Source organism: Trachurus japonicus, chromosome 8 (genome assembly GCF_045865225.1).
Source record: "Trachurus japonicus isolate A0001 chromosome 8, Traja_1.0".
NCBI classification, from domain to species: Eukaryota; Metazoa; Chordata; class Actinopteri; order Carangiformes; family Carangidae; genus Trachurus; species Trachurus japonicus.
The window spans coordinates 11,172,553-11,193,904 of record NC_140914.1 but is presented as its reverse complement, the minus strand read 5'-3'; the positions used below and the strand labels follow the sequence as shown (position 1 = coordinate 11,193,904).

The following is a 21,352-nucleotide window of genomic DNA, read 5'->3' as shown; positions in this document are numbered from 1 at the left end:
CGTGATGGCTCAATCTGGCTTCCACTGCACGGTGCAGCGTCAGCCTATCGCCTTGATCTGATCTGTCTCCTCTTTGTTTACTGGTTTCCATTAGGGAATTGATCACTTTTCATCCTGCTGGTGACATTCATAATTTCACAGGAAGATGGAGAGTGTGTTTGATTCTTCTATCTATGTACTGGACTAACAATGGGATATATATATAGGGTTATTTAATTATTATCTTAACTACAGTGAAGTGCTTTGTTAATGATTTATGACTTTTGGATAAATGTTGGCAGATAAAATCTATGGGAATCAAAAAGATTAAAGGTTCAAACATTCATCCATCTGATGCTGTGATGTGACTCACTTACTGTACATTTGTACTGGACCATTGTGTTTCAGTCATTTTCATGTTAAATCAGTCCAGTCGTTTCAATGTTGTGGCAAAACAACAACTTTCCAAACCTTAGCTTCTTTATTAAATGTTTAAATAGTGACTGATTATCAGTCTTAACGAAACACTTGGTCAGTCTGGCAGTATCATTATTTACCAATAATAAAACGTGGGAAAGAATGCGAGCTTTTGATTACTCTTGTTAATGGCGTTGTTCATCTGAGAGAGTAAATACTGTGTAAATGATTTGTGGTTATTTGTGTGTTCATGCACACATGCTTGAATGCCATTATACTGTAGTTCATTCCCTGTGAGCAACTGCGAGTGTGTTTACGTTCTGCTAAGTGTGTGCAATTAGTTGTTTTTCGGGGGGCGATGATGTTAATGCGGTTGTGTAGCTGCCACAGGCCTGCAGCCTTTTTTAGCCTCTTGTGGCAGCTGCGTGTAGCACAGCTTCAAAGAAAAAGCTGCAGGCCTACAGGGATTTTCCTCTGGCTTTCCCACCATCTGCACAGGCCTTCATCATGGGATGTGATGGTAGTGGTTGTTGTGGAGACTCCCCTGTGAAAATGAGTATCCACTTGTGCTGCACCCTCTTTCAGCACATGCTCTCTCTCTCTCTCTGGACACCATGATGCATGCTCGTATTTGTGATTTTGAATAATCTACTTTATATATCATTATCCATCTAAAGGTTGATCAGGCACCAGCCGGCGTACATAACATTTTGACTTGCATCCCATCAGTAAATCACACTCTTTGTATTGTCTTCCACTCAGCTTTGATCCAGGTGATCCTTTACTGGAGATAATGCCATGGCAGCCACCCAGGCTTTTCACTACCACGATAAATAAGTCTATGAAATGTCAGCGCTTCGTAGCCCCGCAATCAATCCTCCGCAATCCAACACCTGATACTTTGAGAAATAGTTTGATTAACAGATTCATGGTTTGATTAAAGTGAACATCTGTCCTCGACGTAGCAGCACATGCACAACAATGTGCTGGCGAAACTCGAATCAATCTTATTCAGCCTGACGTCTGGGCTCAGAGCGAGCCAGGAGTGAGCCGTGTGTTATGGAAGGAGCTGTCTGCTGCCCATACCTGCGCCTAGATTAATTTAAACGTGCGTCTCATCCAGACCTTCCCTGGGATTCTTCCTGGAAGCACCCCAGTGAAAAAAAACCACAAGGAATTTGACGCAGTCTGGGTTTTACATAGGAAATACCTATGTGGGCTGAGAGGGGTTGTGTAGATGACTCCCTCATCACGGTGCACCTGAACTTGATTACTGCGTGCCCATCAGAACAGGACAAAGTCACTCCCAAAGCCTTTAAGTGGCGGCTTGAAGTCGGCTTACGGTCTCTCCAGAGCGCTCTTGGCCTTGAGTGTTGTTCTTCTTCTGTGATGGAGATTGAAACTCAAACGCGTGTGTCGCAGAATTCAGCTTGACCCTGACACTTTGCTGTACAAAAACAAGCCGAGCATGATTTCATAAATCTAAGTTATGTGTGTTAAGTTGAAACCCCCACATGGGACTCGTTGTTAATGAGCGCTTTGATGTTCAAAGAAACTTTATCTGGGGAAAAAAGAAGTGTGGATTTTGGCAAGAGTCTAATGAGATTTTCAGGATCTCAGTGATGGCGCTGCTGTGCACATTTCTCACCACAGACCAACAATCTCTGACATCACTAGTGAGAAATAACGGCAGGAAACATCGTGAACTGATATTCATTAACAGGCTTTTGTTTGTGGCGTGCACAAAGGAAACTGCACAAAGGAAATGTCCTGCAAGAATCACTTCTGTTCCACCGGACCATCATGACATGAGTAGCAAATATAGATGGACGATAAACACAGGATGTGAGGAGGGGGTTGCTGTATTGTCATTATCAATGCAAAGTGGAGGGTCAGGGAGACATCATAGCACTTAAACCTGGCATACACATCATATTATTTGTTTGCTGACTGGGGGAAAAACCGGATGATTGTAGGATTGTACATCCAGCTGCTTTGAGCTGCAACAGCAAAACAATACAACTAACACAAGCCATTGGCTTTAGCCATCAAGAGACCCCCAGCCAGTAGACATAAAGCTATTAATTAATCAAATAGATCAATGGCATTAATTGATTTCCGTCCATTAGCAAGTAAAAATGCAATAAACTGAATATCTTTGGGTATTTGATAAGAGTAAATAAGAGAACTGAGTATTTCACTCTTGGGTCTCGGAGGTTGTGATTGGCTTTTCATCCGTTAATCAAAGAGATTATTGGTTATTGTTTTTTTTCTGTTAGGATATGGCTTCATCTTTTATGCCATCTGTTGTGTTGTGTTATGTTATGTTTGTATGTAATTATATAAACCTGAAAATAAAATAGCCCAAAGAGATAATCAGCAGACTAATTGCTAATGAAAAAGAACCCTCTAACTGGTACTTTGATAGTTTAACTCCACATGCAACTCAACAACAGTTCAACAGACTTCAGAAACAAAAAGATGCTCCGGTTCATTTGTCCAGCTGACGCCCTGAAGCAAAGACCAGATGGCAATAACTCAGAACCCCTGATCCATGGATGATCAGAGAAGACCAGCAAGTACTCTGACTTTTAAGAACATATTTGGTAAAAAATCATGTGGAGGCCAAATCAAGCAAATTCACAAGAAATCATCTTCTCATCTCGCAGGAATGAGTGAACGTTGTAAGCTCTAAAAGCATCTAGGGGCTTCAACTTTTTAGATATGAAGCGTTGATCTAAGGTGATTACTCCAGCAGTCTAAAAGGACATGGTGTGGTCTCAGTCACATAATGATGTGGAACAATAAATAAAAGAGCTGCAGTTAAGCTTCAACATGTCTTCAGTGAAATCTATGGGGCCTAAAACCCTTATCATTATTCTGTCAGTGTAACCGCCTGGATGTAATGCACCATAACTGACATCATTGGTATAAATGAAGAATCACTGAGGGTGAGATGTATTTATGAATTCAACATGAAAAGCACATTGAAAGCTGCTGGCATCATTCCTGGCTGAGATTCAAGGCTCATGTTGTAAATTGCTCTTCACTGCCAACAACATTACCCTGGACAGCAGCGTAGCATTTTATTTCTTTTTAATTCTTAATGGCTGATTATGTATTCTGCTTCACAATCTAATAATCACTAACAGACTTTGTAGGTGGGTTTTTTTTTATCTGCTTTTAACTTCTTATCGTTTCTGATCTGTGTTACGTGACTCAGCCCGCTCCTCAGTGCAGAAACGGTTACACAATATTAGAGATGAGGCCGACCTTGGGAATCTGCAGCTCATGCTTATTCATGTGGGGTTTCTGAGTCACAGAAGCTGCTCATCCCACTGTCACTACACCCATGTGTTTCACACACAACAGGCTTGTCCAAACAATGTCATGCAGCAGATAACACAACAATTTTTTCATACAGTTGGCTCATATTCATGGGTCATTACCGATTTACTGCCTGACATATAAACATACGTACAACAATAGACCAAAGATAAAAAAGCAACACTTTTGTTTTTGCTCCCATTTTTCACAAGTTGAATAGAATAGATTACATAGATAACACACACAAAGGCTTAGTTCTCTCACAAATGTGTTTAAATCTGTTTTGATCAGCATTTCTCCTCTGGCACCATCATCCATCCACCTGACAGGTGTTGCATATCAAGGTGCTGATTGCACAGCCTGATTACTGCACAGATGTGTCATAATAAAAGGCCACTTTAAAAATCTGCAGTTTTATTTTGAAAAAAAAAAAACTCTACATAATTCAGGCTACAGATTTGCAGGGCGACACTTTGCAGAGTGTTGATCAGGTTGTCGACTGTGACCTGTGAAGTGCTGACACAATCCTTTTCAGTGATGCAGATCCTTGCAACACGGGGCCGTGCATCATGCTCCAACATGAGTCTCATCAGAGTATCTTTCAAACTGCTGTCAATAACAAAAATGCACCAGTGTTTGTTGCCTGCCTTATACCTACCTACTCCCACCATTTACTGCTACATCCTCAAAAGCAACTTTATGGTTGTGAGATGACCGTTTCATTTCACATGTCTATCTGGAAACATGCAACATCTGTGTCTTTGTGTTGTGTGATAAAACTGCACATTTTGGTCGATAACCTGTGAAAAGATCCAAGACACACGTCACCTGTGCAAAAATCATGCTGTGCAATCAGCACATTGATATGTGTAACGGAGGGTCCAGGTGCACTCACTCACCCATAAAAAAGGAGGTGCAAACCTGACTGCTAAGCGGTCATTGACCTCTTGGCACAACGGTTTGCATCGTCGCGAGTCGCGACCATGGTTTCGAACCCCACCTGGGGCAATCCGCACCGAAACACAACACAGAGTAGCCAGATAACATCGGCTACAGTGGTGCCGTGACCTGGATGCCCTGGGTGGAGTGAGTTCAGCGGGGGTGAGTGTAACAGAGGGTCCGGGTGCACTCACTCACCCATAAAAAAGGGCGTGCAAACCTGACTGTGTCATCCAGCCACATGCAAAAGGACATGCAAACCTGACCTGACCCTCCGTTACACTCACCCCCGCTGAACTCACTCCACCCAGGGCATCCGGGTCACGGCGGGCGACGATGCAAACACAATTGCCAAGCGGTCATTGACCTCTTGGCAATTGGGTTTGCACGTCCTTTATAGTTGAGTGAGTGCACCCAGACCCTCAATTACATATGCAACACCTGTCAGGTGGATTAATGATGATCGTGTGTGTGTGTGTGTGTGTGTGCAGTGGCGCCGCCAGCCGGAATCCTGTACGCACTGTGCGTACAATTTTTTTCATAGGTGGAAAAAAAAAGAAGCAATTTTGTTTATTTTGAGCGGGTGTGATAAAGACGCTTGTTGTTTGTAACAGGCTAAACGTGCTGAGTTCATTGATTGTTAAACCAATCAGTGGAAGCCTAACGTAAAAGCCAGTGATTGTCGTTTACATCATGTCATCTGTCTCTTTTTGATTTCTGGCGCCTATTACACTACCGCTATGTGATGATTACGCCCGGTCCAGTATAGAAATGCCTTTTCCAGGCATTTAAAAAAAAAAAAGAGAGATCCAAACCCACGATCACAAACACGCAGCAGAGCAGCGATAATGAAGGTCTCTCCTCTCTAGCTCCAAACTCACTCGTCTGCACCGCGATTATGGACTCATAAGTGCCGATTCCAGGTTGAGCCCCCACTGGGGGAGCCTCGGCCCATCAGCTGTGTGTCTGTGGGTATGTGTAACCCGTATGTGTGTAGCCTGTGTGTGTTAATCTCTCACGCGCTATGTTAAGATGAATCAACACAAACCGCTGCAGAGCGCGAGCCTGGCACAGAGGTGCGCGCTCTGGCGCATCTGGCACAGTCGGTTAACGGCACCGAAAGGAAACTGGCTCCGCTCCGCGGCTATTTCGCGTCCGACGTCTATGTTAAGCACATGTTGTTATTGATATTGTAGCGTCCGACCCGACGTAACTACAACAACATAACACAAACTTATCTGACAGCTCTCTCACTTTTTCCTCTGCTCCTCCTCACTCACCTACACACATTTGTCTTCCTCACACTCACCCCGGCCCCTCAGCTTCTCATCCAACCATACCCTACCTGCCCGTACACATTCACAGTCAGTCAGGAATCACACAACTTAAACATCACAACAACATTACTGCGGGGTCGCAACAATATTTTCAGTTGTGCAGTATATTATGACAAGTCCCATTGCTACGTGGCATGATGGGCACAGCGAGCCGCCCCCCCCCCCCCCCCCCCCCCCCCCCCCGAAAAAAAAATTGTTGCAGCCTATTTGCCGTTTCTGTGCGTACATTGAAATTGAATCCTGGCGGCGCCACTGTGTGTGTGTGCGCGTTAACAAAGATTTAAACACATTTCTTGGCAACATTTACGAGTAATAAGCCTGTAGGTCTCTGTGTGTACAGAAAGAAATGCTTTTTGATCACTATATATTACACTGTAAGTGAACACTGATTCTGTCCTCCAGGCTGATCAGGAGTCGTGTTCCCTTGGTGTTTAAGAGGGTCCTCCTCCTCCTTACTCCTCCTGCACATCCACAAGGAATGTCTCCAAGCCCAGCGACACCAGCGGCAGAATGAGTGACCAAAACACAAGAGTTTGGTGAGGCTTACTTTATGTTGACCATTTAAGAGCAAGGGGCTCTATGGGAAAACAAACTCTCTTCAATGATTTGTTTGTGGAGTGAAGTTAGGAATTAAATCAGACATGCATCTTGAAGCCAACACATAATCACAGCTTAGTTAGTGAAATCAAAGCGTTTCCTTGGGAAAACACGTTTCTTTTGTATTTACAGCAATGTTATTTTGCGTCACCAAAATGTTTTGCCAGTAATTAAATGTTAAAAATATTTATTAGAAATGTATTTTGCCATTTAGGCAGAACAAACCTGGTACTGTATCTTGGTTCCAACTGAGCACTGCTTTTGATAATGTGGTATAATTGTTTTCTTATTAATTAATGATAATATGAGTTGGGCATTTAAAGATGTAAAAATCCCTGTATCATTTATACACACTGGTGCCAAATTAAACACTCGTTTTATGTAAACCACACATACACTCATGCTCCCAGTGTACTGCACGTTTTAGTCTAGTTTTGTTATTTTTCAGAAAGTGAGGATTTACACCGTAGTTTTTTATGCTTGCGTACAGTAATGACAATAAATAACAAATCTTGTATGTAAGAGGATCACTGTTGGAATGGGCAAACGAAGTATAGTGTCATGATTTATTTTAAATGATGACATTAACTATGAAGCATTGTTCTTGTCTTTGCTTAGCCATTGTAGCCGTAGCCTGTGGGTGAAGCCAAATGAGCATGATTAACACGTTTTCCAGAAGGAAAAATTAGCTGCGGAGTTTATTTCTGTAGTGAGTTATTGTGGCAACTTCTCTGTCCCTCAGTGGTGATAAAACACAAGTGAAAGCTTACGCTGCGGCCTCGCTCCTTTTCCACTCTCACAAGCTCAATTGTAACTGACGATTATTAGTAAGAGACAATGTGGTCATTCAGCCCAATGTCCCTGTTACATACAGGTGTGTTTCTCCCTCTGTTGTTTTCTATTAGAAGTATTGTATAGGCACTAAAACCTATATGCATGAACACTAAACACTCTAGTATGTCAGCATCAACAGAAAGCTTTAAACTGTTTTTTATAGGCTGCTTTCACACCTCATGTGTTTGGGTCTGTTTATCTCTGTGTTTAGGCTGCTGTGAATGTGTTGCGTGTTGTGTGTAGGTTGTTTTATGACAGGAAAAAAACAAACCAAACCAAAGGCCTACAGTAATATCAAACTCTGGTGGTGTGGAGTAAACAACCAAGATCGCCTGAGAAGAGAGATTGGAGGGGGGGGGGGGTCTCAGCAGTGTGGTTCACACTGTTGCTAAGTAAATCAGACCAACCGCTGGATGTTATTATAGTCGATATGTGATTTTAGCAGCGATACAAAAGACATAAGAGGCAGGAAGGAGCTCCATGACTTAATACCATGATGACACTGAATGAGTCACCCGCTGGTCCACGTGACTTCATGTTTAAATCTCTGTCTGTCTTTCTCTGTCTAATCTATACAATAGAATAGAAATAGGTAACGATTATATATAAAACCTATTAGAAATTCAAATACTATTCATACATATTCAAATACTGACATATATTTCTAGCCTTATATGTTTATTATAGACACATATTAAATAATATGTTGTATATATCAGACTGTCAGTATAAGTTGATGTTATAACCAGTAGGATCCAAATTCTGAGACACTTTCTCAGAAGATTGACAAGTTTGAAATGAATAAGGAAAATGAAGAGGAAAGACACAGATAGCATGTTGATTTCTTTTTTACGTATAAATAAAATATATATGTATATAGTACAGTTGCAACATATTTGATATGTGTACATACACAAAGTTTACTGAAGATACAAGTTAACATATGCAATATATTGATAGTAATATATCAATATATTATTAATAAATGTATGACAACATCACTCTTGATATAACAATTTATATTTTATTTCTGTATAAGGTTACCAAATTATGTCTTATTAATACAAACCTGTGTCATGATAAAAGGCAGCTTCGTGACTGCAGCTGCAAACACATGTGTTTCCACTCTGACTTTCTAAATGAGCAATTATAAATTCATAAGACAGTGAAAACAAATGTCCAGTGGGAAGCAGGTGGATGTAATAATGTAGCGCACGTGGCCGAGCTAAAATGACTATTAATAACTGCTGGTGCAATGAAACAGTCGCTGTGCTAAACTAGATCATAAATGAGAGAGGTGATTTGAATATAAATGGATTTATATATTCTATGTGAATGTGAATGGGAAACATCTTGAACTGATCCGAACTACCACGGCAGACTTTGATGGCGGAGAGTTCCTCTGTTTATGGGATAAACCAGGTGTACGAGGCATTTATAAAAAACTGTTGTTATGTTTATGCGGCTAATGCACTTCTGAAATATTAACTCGGAGGAATCCAGTGTATTTACTGACAGTGTGACATGCCGAGAGATGTTTTTCCACATTCCTACTGCTCCGACTAACTCCCCCATGTTTTTTATGGCCTTGTTGTTCACCATTATTCAATCTCAGCGGTGAGCTGTCATAACACATTGCGTCTGACTGTACTAGTCCCATTTACTTTATCAGCTCCATGTCTCCCCCCCTTGTCCCCATGCTGTTTGACACGCATACTTTTTTGATCCCGCAAGTGAAAATTATTAATCCGGAGCACAGCGGTCCCGGCCTTCCCAGCATGCACTGTCCCGCTCAGGCACATCACAGGAACGAACACCAGGCGCATCCCGTGTGTCTCTCTGCAGCGTCACCTTGACATCAGATCCTTTTGCGGGAAACGCCGCCCGCTTTTTAGCGTTGATGTATTTTATAACCAGCCTTCCTGGATCCACTGGGACACACGGAACTCACCACCACCACAATTAGTGTAATTCCTTTTTATCTCGTTTCCTGTTGGAGCATTTGTAGTCATGAATGGCATCTAACCACCACTGTAAAAGCCACAAGTTTTTGTTGGATGAGCCACTGCGTCGTAGCTCTTCTTTGTTCACTCTTTGACTTTAATGTTTGATCATCATATTATTTAAAGTAAACAGTGACATAGGCTACACGTTTGAATTTCTTGGATTTAACACAACAGCTGTTGAAAGTGTTGTCGGCTGCTATAAATCAGTGGTGTTGTAATGGAAAATAACAGCGACTTCAGAAATTAAAGCCAATTCACAACTAATCATTAAAAAATGTTAAGAGATAAGCTTCCACGTCCTTGAGGAGCCAGTGTGTTTGTTCCTGTCATTGTTATTTAGTGTTACTAAAATTTATAGAGGGGGGAAAAAAAATCCACACAAAATCCCCAACAGCTTGTTTTTATTGACTGTGTATTGGTTACCAGTAAATGATGTGGTCCCCCGCTGAGTGGATTTCCAAACCGAGACTTATTGATGGTTATGAAATAATAACAAGGTAATCAAAAGTTTTGTGTTGCAGAGTGATGATGAATCCTCTGTGAGCAGAAGAACAAAGTGACCCAGCGAGGGTTAACATGAGCAGCGCTGTGTTCCCTCCTCCTGACGTTGACTGAGCGCTCACACACACTTACACACACTCAAACACACACACAGACACACACACACACACACACACTTTCTCCGCTGAGGCCAGCAAAGAGCCAGAGAGGAGGGACCGCGAGCAGCTCTGAGAGCCAGCTGTCGTTCGCTCAGCGCTGGGTCTTTTCTCTCCCCCGACTCCCTCTCCGTTCTCCACTGGCCCTCATCACTCCATGGGACTCCAGACCTGGCCGCCAAGCAAACCACCACTGTCCTCCATGGCCTGCCTTGATGTGGAGACCCCTTCCATCTGCAGGGGTAAATTCAAATCAGGTGCTTTTTGCTTTCCTTTTCTCATCTAATCCGCATGCATTTCATTTCATTGTTTGGTTTGAACATCAGCTTTAACTTCACTCTGTTTTTTGGAGTTTTTTTTCTGATGCTGGCTGCTGCAGGGGCAAAAGGGGGTTGTAGTGACGTGGATGCAGCAGTCCTAACAGGAAATGACAGGGCAACAGTGAAGCTCATCACAGTGACTCATGCCAAGCATCATTTCTTGCAGGAGAGAGACTATTGATTTCTAATCGCTAACAATTTAAACTTAGTTCTGAAAAGGCACGAGTGTGTGTGTGTTTGTGTGTGTGTGAGAGAGAGAGACGTAGGAGAAAGTAGATGGGTTTATACTGCCTGTGTTTATGCTGGCACTCTGCTGAAACATTGTTATGGTTTTCTGTCACACAATTTAAGCATGAATTCACCGCTGTAATGTAAGTACACACAATGAGCTTCATTCAAATCAAGTGCAATACGTAGATGTGCTGCCGATCAAGATTCGGTCATTATTTGAATATTTCTTATCTTCCTTGTGTGCATTCATCAGCTGCAAATTCCTTTGATTAGACCAGGCCATGAGTAATGTAGACAGGTTTTTTATTCCCTTTAATAAAACAAAACATAACCGTCTTTTGGTGATTAAAAACAAATGTCACTGCTATTTAACTTCTCTAATAGAGTATAGTTGTAAAGTTGTTGTGACAACACATTTAATGAAAGCCACTCAAAGTGACAACCTATGTAAGGGGCAATGTTTACATACAGTACATGTGCATCCTACATAAGTTATAATGTACAACGTGTTTTATTTTCTATTGTAAGAATAATGCATAACAGTGCTCAAAAAGTGTGTAACACTGGAAATATACGTAACATACAGTACATACCAAGAAGAAACAAAAATGTAACTTTCCGTTACATGTGGGCCTCATGCAGGATTTGCATTTATGACATTTTAAAGTTCTGTTACCAGAATAACCAAATAATACTATTAAGTGTAACATCAGACTGATATGAGTGTTTTCCATTGATAATATGATATAATAAGTTCATTTTCATTTCCAGTTTGCCAGAAAGGGTTAAAATCTAGCATAAGTAGTTATGTAACAACCATGTATAGTGTGTAAACCTTACTCCTAAATGTCCTGCACTTTGAATTATAGGATATAAGGAGTAACATTGTAGTCTACAATGACACACTCATAACAAACTACAGCTCCTATTAACTGATATGTTTATAGAGGCTTTGAATGATAATATCACTGGGTCACAAAGTCTGCCAAGGACGTTAAATTCAGGTAGACTTGAAAGCAGCGCAGGACACTTTTGATAAAGCAGTGTAATCTGTGTGGTTTAGTCTGCCTCTGGTTATAGATCCACAAATCTTTGCTAAAATTGGATTTTGTTTAAAGTCTTCTGGTATTTATAACAGCAAAGTCAACATCACCCAGTGTCAGTCTGTTTCTAAACTAAATTCAGCTTTGTCTGGCGAGGGACTATCTGTAGCCACCCCAAACAGTATCTTGTATTTGTACTGTTTCTCCAAAAAAGAAAAAAAAGAAAAGGGCAAATAAAATAAAATAGAAAAGGTCTGATGTGAGACCTCCAGGGATGATTTGCTGAGAACAACGCGGGTCTGAGATTAGAGATTACATCAGTAGAGAAGGATTTCAGCAGAGTCTTCTCTTTCTCTCCCTCTCTCCGTTCCTCCACAACCTCTGTTTACGCTCTGCTGGTGAGCAGGAGAGCAGAGCCGGTTTGCATCACACAGAGGTTAGCCAGGGTTCACACGTTGAACGCAACATAACAGATAGAGTGGAGCGGAGGACCCCGGGCATGAGGTGTACCCCCATATTATACCCATGCTCAAATTAAACTCTGTATCCCCCCCCCTCTCGTGGCGCTGGAAGGCAGCTTTTGGTGTTATTGATATGTCGTAATATAAAATCATAAATGTTCTTGCTTGTGGCATTCTCTCCAAGTCACAGTGGATATAAATATTGAAACAAAAACCAATGGCAATTTTAAAATAAATAAATAAATAAAAAAAAATCTCCTGGTATGATCTGTCTCATGCTGACCATAACCCCCCCTCTGGCTTGGGTTTGTAATAGGAAACACAGCAGGCGGGGCAGGCACACTGTGTTCTCTGCCCCGCAGTTGAGTTGATGGCTCTGCTGTGAGAATGGACTCGGCCTCCCACCCCCCCACCCCCTTTTGCCTCAGCTCTTGTCGCTCTGTGTTCCCTTTGCCCGCCAGTAGAAGCCCCCGTGAGCGTCTCCTCTCCTCTCCTCGGCTCCGCATACAGTACAACTGGAGTGATCCCACCCCCTTAACTACCCCCAAAATTTCATGGTTCCCAGGCCTTGTTCTCACAGCTGCCCAGTTTATTTTTGCTAGAGTGAGTCAGAGAGGCCTGTTCAGACGCAGCGCCTTTCCCAGGAGAGTTGAGCAGGTCTGGTGTGTGTGTGTGTGTGTGTGTGTGTGTGTGTGTGCGTGTGTGTGTGTGCGTGTGTGTGGATTGGTGGGAGTAGCTGATTCCCCCCTCGAGCCACTGAGTCGTTCTAGCTAAGCCCGGCCTCACTTCACTACAGTGGTGACGATAAGAGCCTCATGTAGCTCACACCCACCGCTCTCATTCGTCACCATCACCCGTCACCTTTGTCTTCAAACAGTTTTTTTTTCTCTTTTTTCTTTCTGCATGAATCTGTGTTATTATACTGAAATAACATGTCCACGCTCCCTTGTTTTTAAATGTTTAAACATGGGGTCTTACTACAGTTTATACTTGATGGGAAAGCAGCAACGTGGGGCCTCGTACGCTCAAGACTCAACAGTTTCTGGCTGGGAGATAGTCACGTCTTTGATGTTCCACTGAAAGATTACACTCTGAAAACCAGCTCGGCTCTTTGTGGCGTCATGACCGTGTCCAGTTTTTTGCTGCTTATCGTGACTACAGCTCTGACATTAATCCCTCTTTTATCTGCCTCTACTGTATTCTGCGCTGCCGTTGCGTCGCCGTTTGATTCCTAAATGCAATTTGCATCCCACATGGTGATATTGACCGTAGCTGGGAAGGCTCTGGGCCAGTCGCATTCGAGTCCAAAGTGTTGTCAAATGTGCGGTGCTTTTAACAGCCCCAGTTAAAACCATGCAGGAAGTGAATAGGATGTCTGTGGTGGTGAACAGGCTTTACTGTCAGGCCTTCGGGGGAGCGTATTGATTGAGAAATAATAAGTACTTTGTGTTTTATTTGAAGTCTGGCAGGTTTCAGGGGTTTAAAGCCCAGGGATGGTTGTCGGTTGACGCAGCCGAGTTGGCACCGAATGGTAAAAGTTGACCTCTGACCCGTGTCTCTGCTCTCTCACAGTCCTCCAGCTCTGTCTGCAGCAGAGGAGAACTCGGGAGCAGCTTGTGGAGCAAGGCATCATGCCACGTGAGTACTCGCATCGCACATTAGCAGAAACTGTTACCTCCAGTCTGAAATAATGAGGTTAATGGACTGCCAGCTACTGTATGGAAATTAAGAAAGCCACAAAAATAGACCAGTGTGCCTTGATTTCTCACAACTGTCTTCAGCCCGAAGGCCAATTCTGTCAATTCTGTGTTGCTCACTAAAATAAAATACACTTAATTACACGTTAAACTACCTCACTGGAGAAGTGTTGTTTTATTGAGTGTTGTAAATGGCAAATAATCTGCACATAAATTTTATTCTATAAACTGTGAAGTTTATTCTCCTCGCACTAATAAGTGCATCACTTCCTCATGTAAACACAGTCACAGCGGCGAGAATGACTCAAAGATTTAACACAGATAGGCCACCGAGCGGCACAGAGGAGAGGACTGGCTCCTGCTTTAACACACATTCATCCTTTGATGTGACACAAGTGGAGCAGACTCGGGGGGCCCCCCCTCGAGCATTGTGTCTGAGAGAACAACTAATAAAAGACGAGCTGAATCGGTGACAGAATCACGCTGATAGCCGGGAAGGAGAGAGAAAGCGACACAGCGCCTCCTCTGTGTCCCCGTTCTCCCTCGAGGAGTCTCCTGCCGTCAGGTTTCCAGCTCCTCTCTGGCTCCACGCAGCCTCATGAGTCAACGACTGAGCCTCCAGTGGAGGTCACTCACCCCCTCTGTGGCCTGGTCAGGCGTGGCTTGCTGCACAATCCTCCTATTCTCCACTAAAGCGCTCTAGCTACTCCCACACTTATAGTCTTATGGTAGGTATGCGCTGAGATTTGGGTGACGAGCAGGAATGTTTTGCTTTGCTCCTCTGACACACTCCTCAGAGTCCACCCGCACCCCCTCCGGCCTGAGTGTCTTTAAAGCAAACAGTGCTCATCATAGCAGAGGTGACTCGTCAGTGAGCCAGACCTCGCCTGAAGCAGCATCGGGTTTATTCCAAGAGATCAAAGAGTTACTCTCTGCGTGGAACAATCTCCTCTCCGCTTGAATCAGTAAAGCTGACACTTCCTGTTGGACTCCCATGAGCTTCTGTTTATTATTAATGTCACACTCATGCAGAACAAAGACAAAACACATGAAAATAACGATAGAAAGACTGGATTTCACCGATGCTGCTGGGTTATTGTGGAAAGTGACAAGGAAGGTCCAGCTTTTTCTGTGCATAGTCCGAAAATCACAAAATGATGCATTTGCCTCAAACTTGATTCTTCGGTAACACTTTATAATAAGTACACATTATTAAGCATTAGTTAAGCATTAATAAATGCTGAATTCTTCATTAATAAAGCATGAATACTCATTAGTATGTAGTTTATAAAAACAGTTAGTGCTTATCAATGATGAGTAAAACATTTCTAACTGTGTTTATCTCATGTAGCCGTTTGTGACACGTGGAAGTTCATCAAACTTCATGATCTTGTCATCCTGATCATATATGTATATGTACGTATATGTTTTATGTATTATAAAATATACTGTGATTTTTATTTTTCTAGGTCTAAGAATCGGTAACACTTTATAATAAGTACACACTCTTAAGCATTAGTTAAGCATTAATAAATACTGAATTCATCATTTATAATACATGAATACTCATTAGTATGTAGTTTATAAACACAGTTAAAAATGTTTTACTCATCATCAAGCACTAACTGTATTTATAAACTACATACTAATGAGTATTCATGTGTTATAAATGAAGAATTGAGTATTTATTAATGCTTAATGCTTAATAGCATGTACTTATTATAAAGTGTTACCAATTCTTAGACCTAGAAAAAGAAAAATCACGGTATATTTTACAGTACATATATTATCAGAATGACAAGATCATGAAGTTTAATGAACTTCCCCGTGTCACAAACAGCCACATGAGGACCTAGAGGAGGGAGGACATACCACACAAACACACAAGGGCAGACCAGGCTAGAAGACGAAGATCTTGATCTAAAACATCTGTAATGAGGCACCGACAGCCGGAAGAGGGAGAGGGGGTCCCAGGATGGCAGCTGGTCCTGCACAGAGAAGCTTGAGAAGCATAAAAAAGGATAGAGAGAGAGAAGCAGGGAGGCAGTCTGGACGCTCACGTGCTCGACAGAATAAACAAACAGACGGTTCGAGAGAAACGGTGGTTATCAGAAAGTTTACAGTACACTGGCAGAACAACTTGGCCTGTACGCTGCACACGCTGGTTGTAATGGTTTCAGACTGACTGACCAGTGGGAGCAGTCAGCCACTAACTGAAAGTAAAATATGAGTTTTGTGTGTTTGATTCACTTGACCTTCGGCCGGGAGGTTGTTCAGTAGAAAAATAGTCAAAGTCTGGTCGGACAAGGGTAATGTGAGAAAGAAAGCTGAAATTGGTGTAATTTGGTCAGATTTTCTGGATTTAGTTAAAAGTCCAGCTGCAGCATTTTGAACCATTTGAAGAATTTCAGACTTGGCGAATATCAGGCCTTAAAAAAAAACGTTAGAAAAGCCCAGTCATGAGTTACTGTAAGGGTCTCAGCATCTGTGAGCATTAGCTACGAAAAGACAAGTTTACATCTTCAATCTGATCAAAGCTTGATGAATCACAGGGAGTAACTCAAACTGGTTTCTCCGTGTGCTCACCATCCCAGTTTTATCTGAAAGTTCAGCATCCAGTTCTTCACATCAGACGAGGCCTCTAATTTGACCACTTTGAGAAGTAAAGGGGTCGTCAGTTTATTGGGGGAAAAAAACACAGCTGAGTATCGTGGAAATTCTCGTGAGCTCACCAGGAGATTTCAGATGTTCAGCAGGAGATGTCAGATGTCTCCAGCCCAAGTATTTATTGAAAGCCTGACGTGCCAAGGAGAAAATGATGAGCAGTGCAATTTCAGGAAGTGAATCAGAGTAGCTAGTGCCACACCAACTCCTCCAGATAGTTGCAGCACACACATCTCTCCACCATTTTAGACTGGTACACCACTGTAGTCTTCATCTACATGTGAGACAACATAATTCACATACTGTACAGTAATGCCTTGTTCTTCACTATCGCAGTATCAAGTTTAAGTGTAGCTATCTGGACCTGAACGATCCTCTCTGAGTTGTTGCCTCTTCCTTCATCTTTATCTATAAGACCTTGGTTGTCATGTTTACTGAAGATAGGAAAGGGGCCGTCTGGACATTATCTGTCATAATAGAAGTTAAACATTGAGCTGCTGTCTAACTATATGAGTGTGTGTATGTGAGGCTATAAATTAGATAAGAAAGTCAATTAAAGAAATAAACTTTCTTCACAATTTCCCTGTTCTTGATGGTACTGTATGATCTCAAATATGTAACATGAAATTCTATAATAAAGTGATCGTATAGATTTCTGTATGAATCTGTGTTGCAAAGAAGTAAAAACCATCTTGTGTATTTGTTATTAGAACGTGTGTTAGGTCCATTTGCTGCTCGATGTCCATAATTTAAAAATCACGTCATGATTAAGTGCATTCATTCAGTTAATAACTTACAGGTGGTTTGGTCCTAACGGCAGAAACAGACAAAGTAAAAAATGATCTTTCAAAACAGAAAGAAGGAGAAAACATCTAAATCAGAAGGAGTTTATTTTTTGAAATGGAAAAGAGCTCTTGTGTGTGTGTGTAATGTGTGAATATAGTGAGCAAGAAAAGTTACAGATGTTGCTTATTCGCCTCCTCACAGCTCTGAAAACGCCGGCTGCCTTTCATGAGCAGATTCGCAGCCTGGAGAGAGCCAAGGTAAGACGACATGTAATATCAGCAACACTTCAGATCCTCTAATGAATCTAAATTATGTCCTCATTAAAAAAACACCCCCTTTTTCTTTTTTTTAACAGACTGGGAACTTCTTAAAGCACAAACTCTGCAGAAGGCCTGAGCGATCAGAGCTGGTCCGTATGCACATCCTGCAAGGTGATCATCCTCTTAGTGGTTATTAGGGTTGTGATAAGGGAGATGAATAAGGTGCTTATTCATCTGCCTGTTTTGTTTTACAAAGTTATAACCAGATAAAAGTCTCAGTCAGTTCCGACTAAAGCCGCTCTGAGTCACCCTGACGCGGCAGCTAAAGAGGCTGACTGATGCTGACCAGATCAGAACACCCATCATCCTCTGTGTGTGTGCGTGTGTGTGTTTATTTTATCAGAGACGCAGGCCGAGCCCTCCCTGCAGGCCACACAGATGAAGCTGAAGCGGGCCAGACTGGCCGACGATCTCAACGAGAAGATCGCCCAGCGGCCCGGACCCATGGAGCTGGTGGTGAAGAACATCCTGCCTGTGGAGTCAGCTGGGGAGGAAGACGATGATGGTACAGACTCACACTAGTCTAGTGACACCCCGAGACAGTTAAACCAGAGCCAGGGACATTTTTAGCCAGCGATAATAACCTGTATGCTGTGGAAGTTCATTATGTCGGCTGAATACTTGGTTTTAGGTTCTTTACCTAAGGTTTCTTTACCTTGTTGACTAGTTTCGGCGTGAAGAAGGTGGAAGACTAACGCCGAAACTAGTCAACAAGGTAAAGAAACCCTCTTTGTCTAAAAAAAGAACCTAAAACAAACACAAACAAAACCTGTCCCATGACAATTGTCTGGGAATTTCATATTGTTACTCAATAATGAGCAACTTATCTGCCAGTATCTGGCTACTGAGATGTTGGTCTTCACTCTGAATAATAATATGAACAATGACATCCACATTTCAGCCTTTTCCTTTTCACATTTTATCAGAATGAGTCCATATTTGTCAGCTACCTGTGTCATTCTGTATTGATTGACTGCTCAGTTTCCTCTGTGGCATCACAGCTTTAGGGATCTAGTGACATTAGAGATGTCATGATTATACATTTTCTTGGTACAATTATTGTCAGAGAAATAATCATGGTATTACGATTATCACGATTATTATGCATTCATTTCACAACACTATGTATGTCAAATATAGTCTAAATAATTACAATGCTAATTATTTACACAAAATATTTTAAGTATCTATTAATAAAGGACCAATTATACTCCCCAGGGGAAGTTTGAAGTATTCAAGTGACATGCAAACTTTTAAGTTCCTACCGATTCAGTGTTACATTAGGTAAATGGACCAGTATCTGTGTATTTACCTTTACTTTGGCGCACATCTGTTGAGATGGTTCCGACATTATCTTTTTTGGAAAGTGATGGTATTTAGGAATCTTTATGATGAATTAACTGTGGCGTTTAATACCGTGATTAATCGCGAAAACAAGTAATCGTGACATCCCTTAGTGAGATGTTAGCATTCCCGCTGTAACTATGTCAGCATGCTGACGTCAGCTCAGAGCAAAGTGCAGCCTTTCAGAGCCGCTCTGAGCAAATGCTTAAAAAGTCAGTTTGACAAATGCTCTTTTTCTTCTTCCACTTTTCATTCATCCTTGTTTATGTTTGATGTTTGCCCCTCGTAGGTGATAAGGCGAACCAGTCTAAGACGCCAGATGTTTACAGCTTTGATGAGGACAGCAGTGATGCCTTATCACCGGAGCAGCCTTCCAGTCAGGAAACTCCCAGCTCCACCTCGGCCTCTGTCAGGGAGTCTGGAGGGACAGAGGCCACTTCATCCTCCTGTCATTTAAACTCTCCCAAACAGGTGAACCAATACAAACCATTATAAACTGTCCACATCAGCAAACACACTGGTCTTCATAAGTTTCCTACTCTAGATTCTCAAAAACATGTCGTGTTAAGGTGAAGTTCTCTGATGTTGCAATTTTTCACTTGTGCGAAAACAATACTTTGAGAGCTTTAATTTTATTTAATGCTTCCACACAACATGTACTAGCCATGTGTTTTTCACAATTAGTTTGGACATATTGTGCTCAGCTCTTATTTTCTGACTGTTTATCTACCTGTTTTTGGTTATACTGTTTCATTCGAGGCGCTTTTCTTTTTCCTGCGTGAGATGATGATTAACAGGCGTAGCGGCTTCACTGTTCTTACTGAACGGCTCATGCTCTTGTTTGTCTTCTTTTCTTAGCACTCCCCACCAGATTTAACCAACCTCGTCTCTTGCAACGAGCAGCAAAACAACCCACAAGGGTCTGGGTCTGCGCCTCAGCCAATCACCGCCGTCGTCCCCGCTGTGACACCAGGCCCGCTTCTCGTGAAGGTGAGCTCCGAGTTTGGCAAAAGCAAAGCAGCCATTGTTTTGTTTTTTTAAAGGATGATTTCATTGCGTTCATAATCAGCTGACATGAAACTGACCGCTGGTCCTCAGCTCTCTGCCTCTGTGATTTATTTACTGCGTGGGTTTTTTGTTTCCTTTGGGAATGCGAGGATAGATACAGTGTCAGAAGATACAGCGTCTGTGTTTTGTCATTCCGAGAGTCGCTTCGGTTTTAGGGGGTGAACTGAAAGTCAGGATTCAGCCAAGTCAAACGCAGTTCAAAGAACAACAGGGTTTAAAGTCATTTAACAAATCTGTGGTTTTAAATCTGTGCCAGCCACAGTTTGTCTTCAATTAGGGTCAAATGACAGGCTGGCTCAGGCCGGCTCCTCAGTCAGGCTGCGTAAAGTCTAAGCCAAAAATCAAAGGATGGGGGTGAAGCAATGACTTGTGCATTCATCATAACCCAGTTATCCTCTGAGCATGAGATATACGCTCCCTCCCTAGCAATATGAGAGGGCAATGAATTTGACAAATTGGAGGGTGTGTGCTTTGCTCGACTCAACTCGAGTTTTTGGTTTCATAGTCAGAACCTGCTGCACCGATGCCAAGCCATTTTCATGTGTATCCTGTAATTGCAGGTGGTAAAACAATAAGGGTCACATTTCCACTACCCGTTTCCTCATCCTGCAGTTCTCATCGGGTGTCAGAACAATGTTCCACCTCAGGCGCTTCGAGCTATAAAAATCCAGTATCAGTTCCAAGTCTTGCGATGTTGGTACTGGAAATGCTAACTGTATTCCCTGCTAAACTGGACTGAGATCAGTCACAGGGATCAAATTTCCTCCAGATGGTCCTCTCGGGTTTTACATGCCCCCTTCTTTTTTCTTTTTTTTTGTCTTTGTTGTGCTCCGCAGCAAAGCCTGCCCAAGATACCTGGCGATAAAAGCCGCAGCAAAAAGAGCAAAGAGCCCAAACCATGGGTGAAAAAGCTGAAGTACCATCAGTACATTCCTCCAGACCAGAAACAGGAGCTGAATGAAGTGCCGATGGACTCGGCCTACGCCCGCCTCCTGCAGCAGCAGCAGCAGTTCCTCCAGCTGCAGATCCTAAGCCAGCAGCAGCAGCAGTTCAACTACCAGGCCGTGCTGCCTGCTCCAGTCAAGTATGTCTTCATTTAGCCACAAAAACATTCTTCTTTATTTGAATCTGAATTTTCTACTAACTCGATCAAATGCCCACATCTGGTTTCAGCGAACGTGGAGTTCACTGCCACAACTTCTTTGTGCACAGCTGTTGTTTGTCTCGAATACTTTACATTTCCTGCCCAAACAGAAGCTGTTAATTGTGAAAAATGGATAATAGTTCAAACTCTGTACTCCCTTTTTCTTCCCATCTTATTACAAC

General features: G+C 42.3%; 1 protein-coding gene across 3 annotated transcripts in view; it reads left to right on the top strand.

The window, feature by feature from the left end:
* Positions 1-21,352, top strand: part of mrtfbb (myocardin related transcription factor Bb) — a 48,085-nt gene that overhangs the window by 20,440 nt on the left and 6,293 nt on the right. The window contains exons 2-10 of one of the 3 annotated variants that reach the window (XM_085783802.1): positions 6,402-6,535; positions 9,958-10,334; positions 13,720-13,785; positions 17,496-17,551; positions 17,650-17,725; positions 17,958-18,119; positions 19,248-19,429; positions 19,817-19,948; positions 20,863-21,110. In XM_085783802.1, the coding sequence (XP_085639928.1) occupies positions 10,250-10,334; positions 13,720-13,785; positions 17,496-17,551; positions 17,650-17,725; positions 17,958-18,119; positions 19,248-19,429; positions 19,817-19,948; positions 20,863-21,110 (1,007 nt within the window). In that variant the 5' untranslated portion in view covers positions 6,402-6,535; positions 9,958-10,249. Of the gene's footprint in view, positions 1-6,401; positions 6,536-8,478; positions 10,350-13,719; positions 13,786-17,495; positions 17,552-17,649; positions 17,726-17,957; positions 18,120-19,247; positions 19,430-19,816; positions 19,949-20,862; positions 21,111-21,352 lie in introns of those variants that run through there. The other 2 variants (XM_085783799.1, XM_085783800.1) reach the window with 2 other exon arrangements.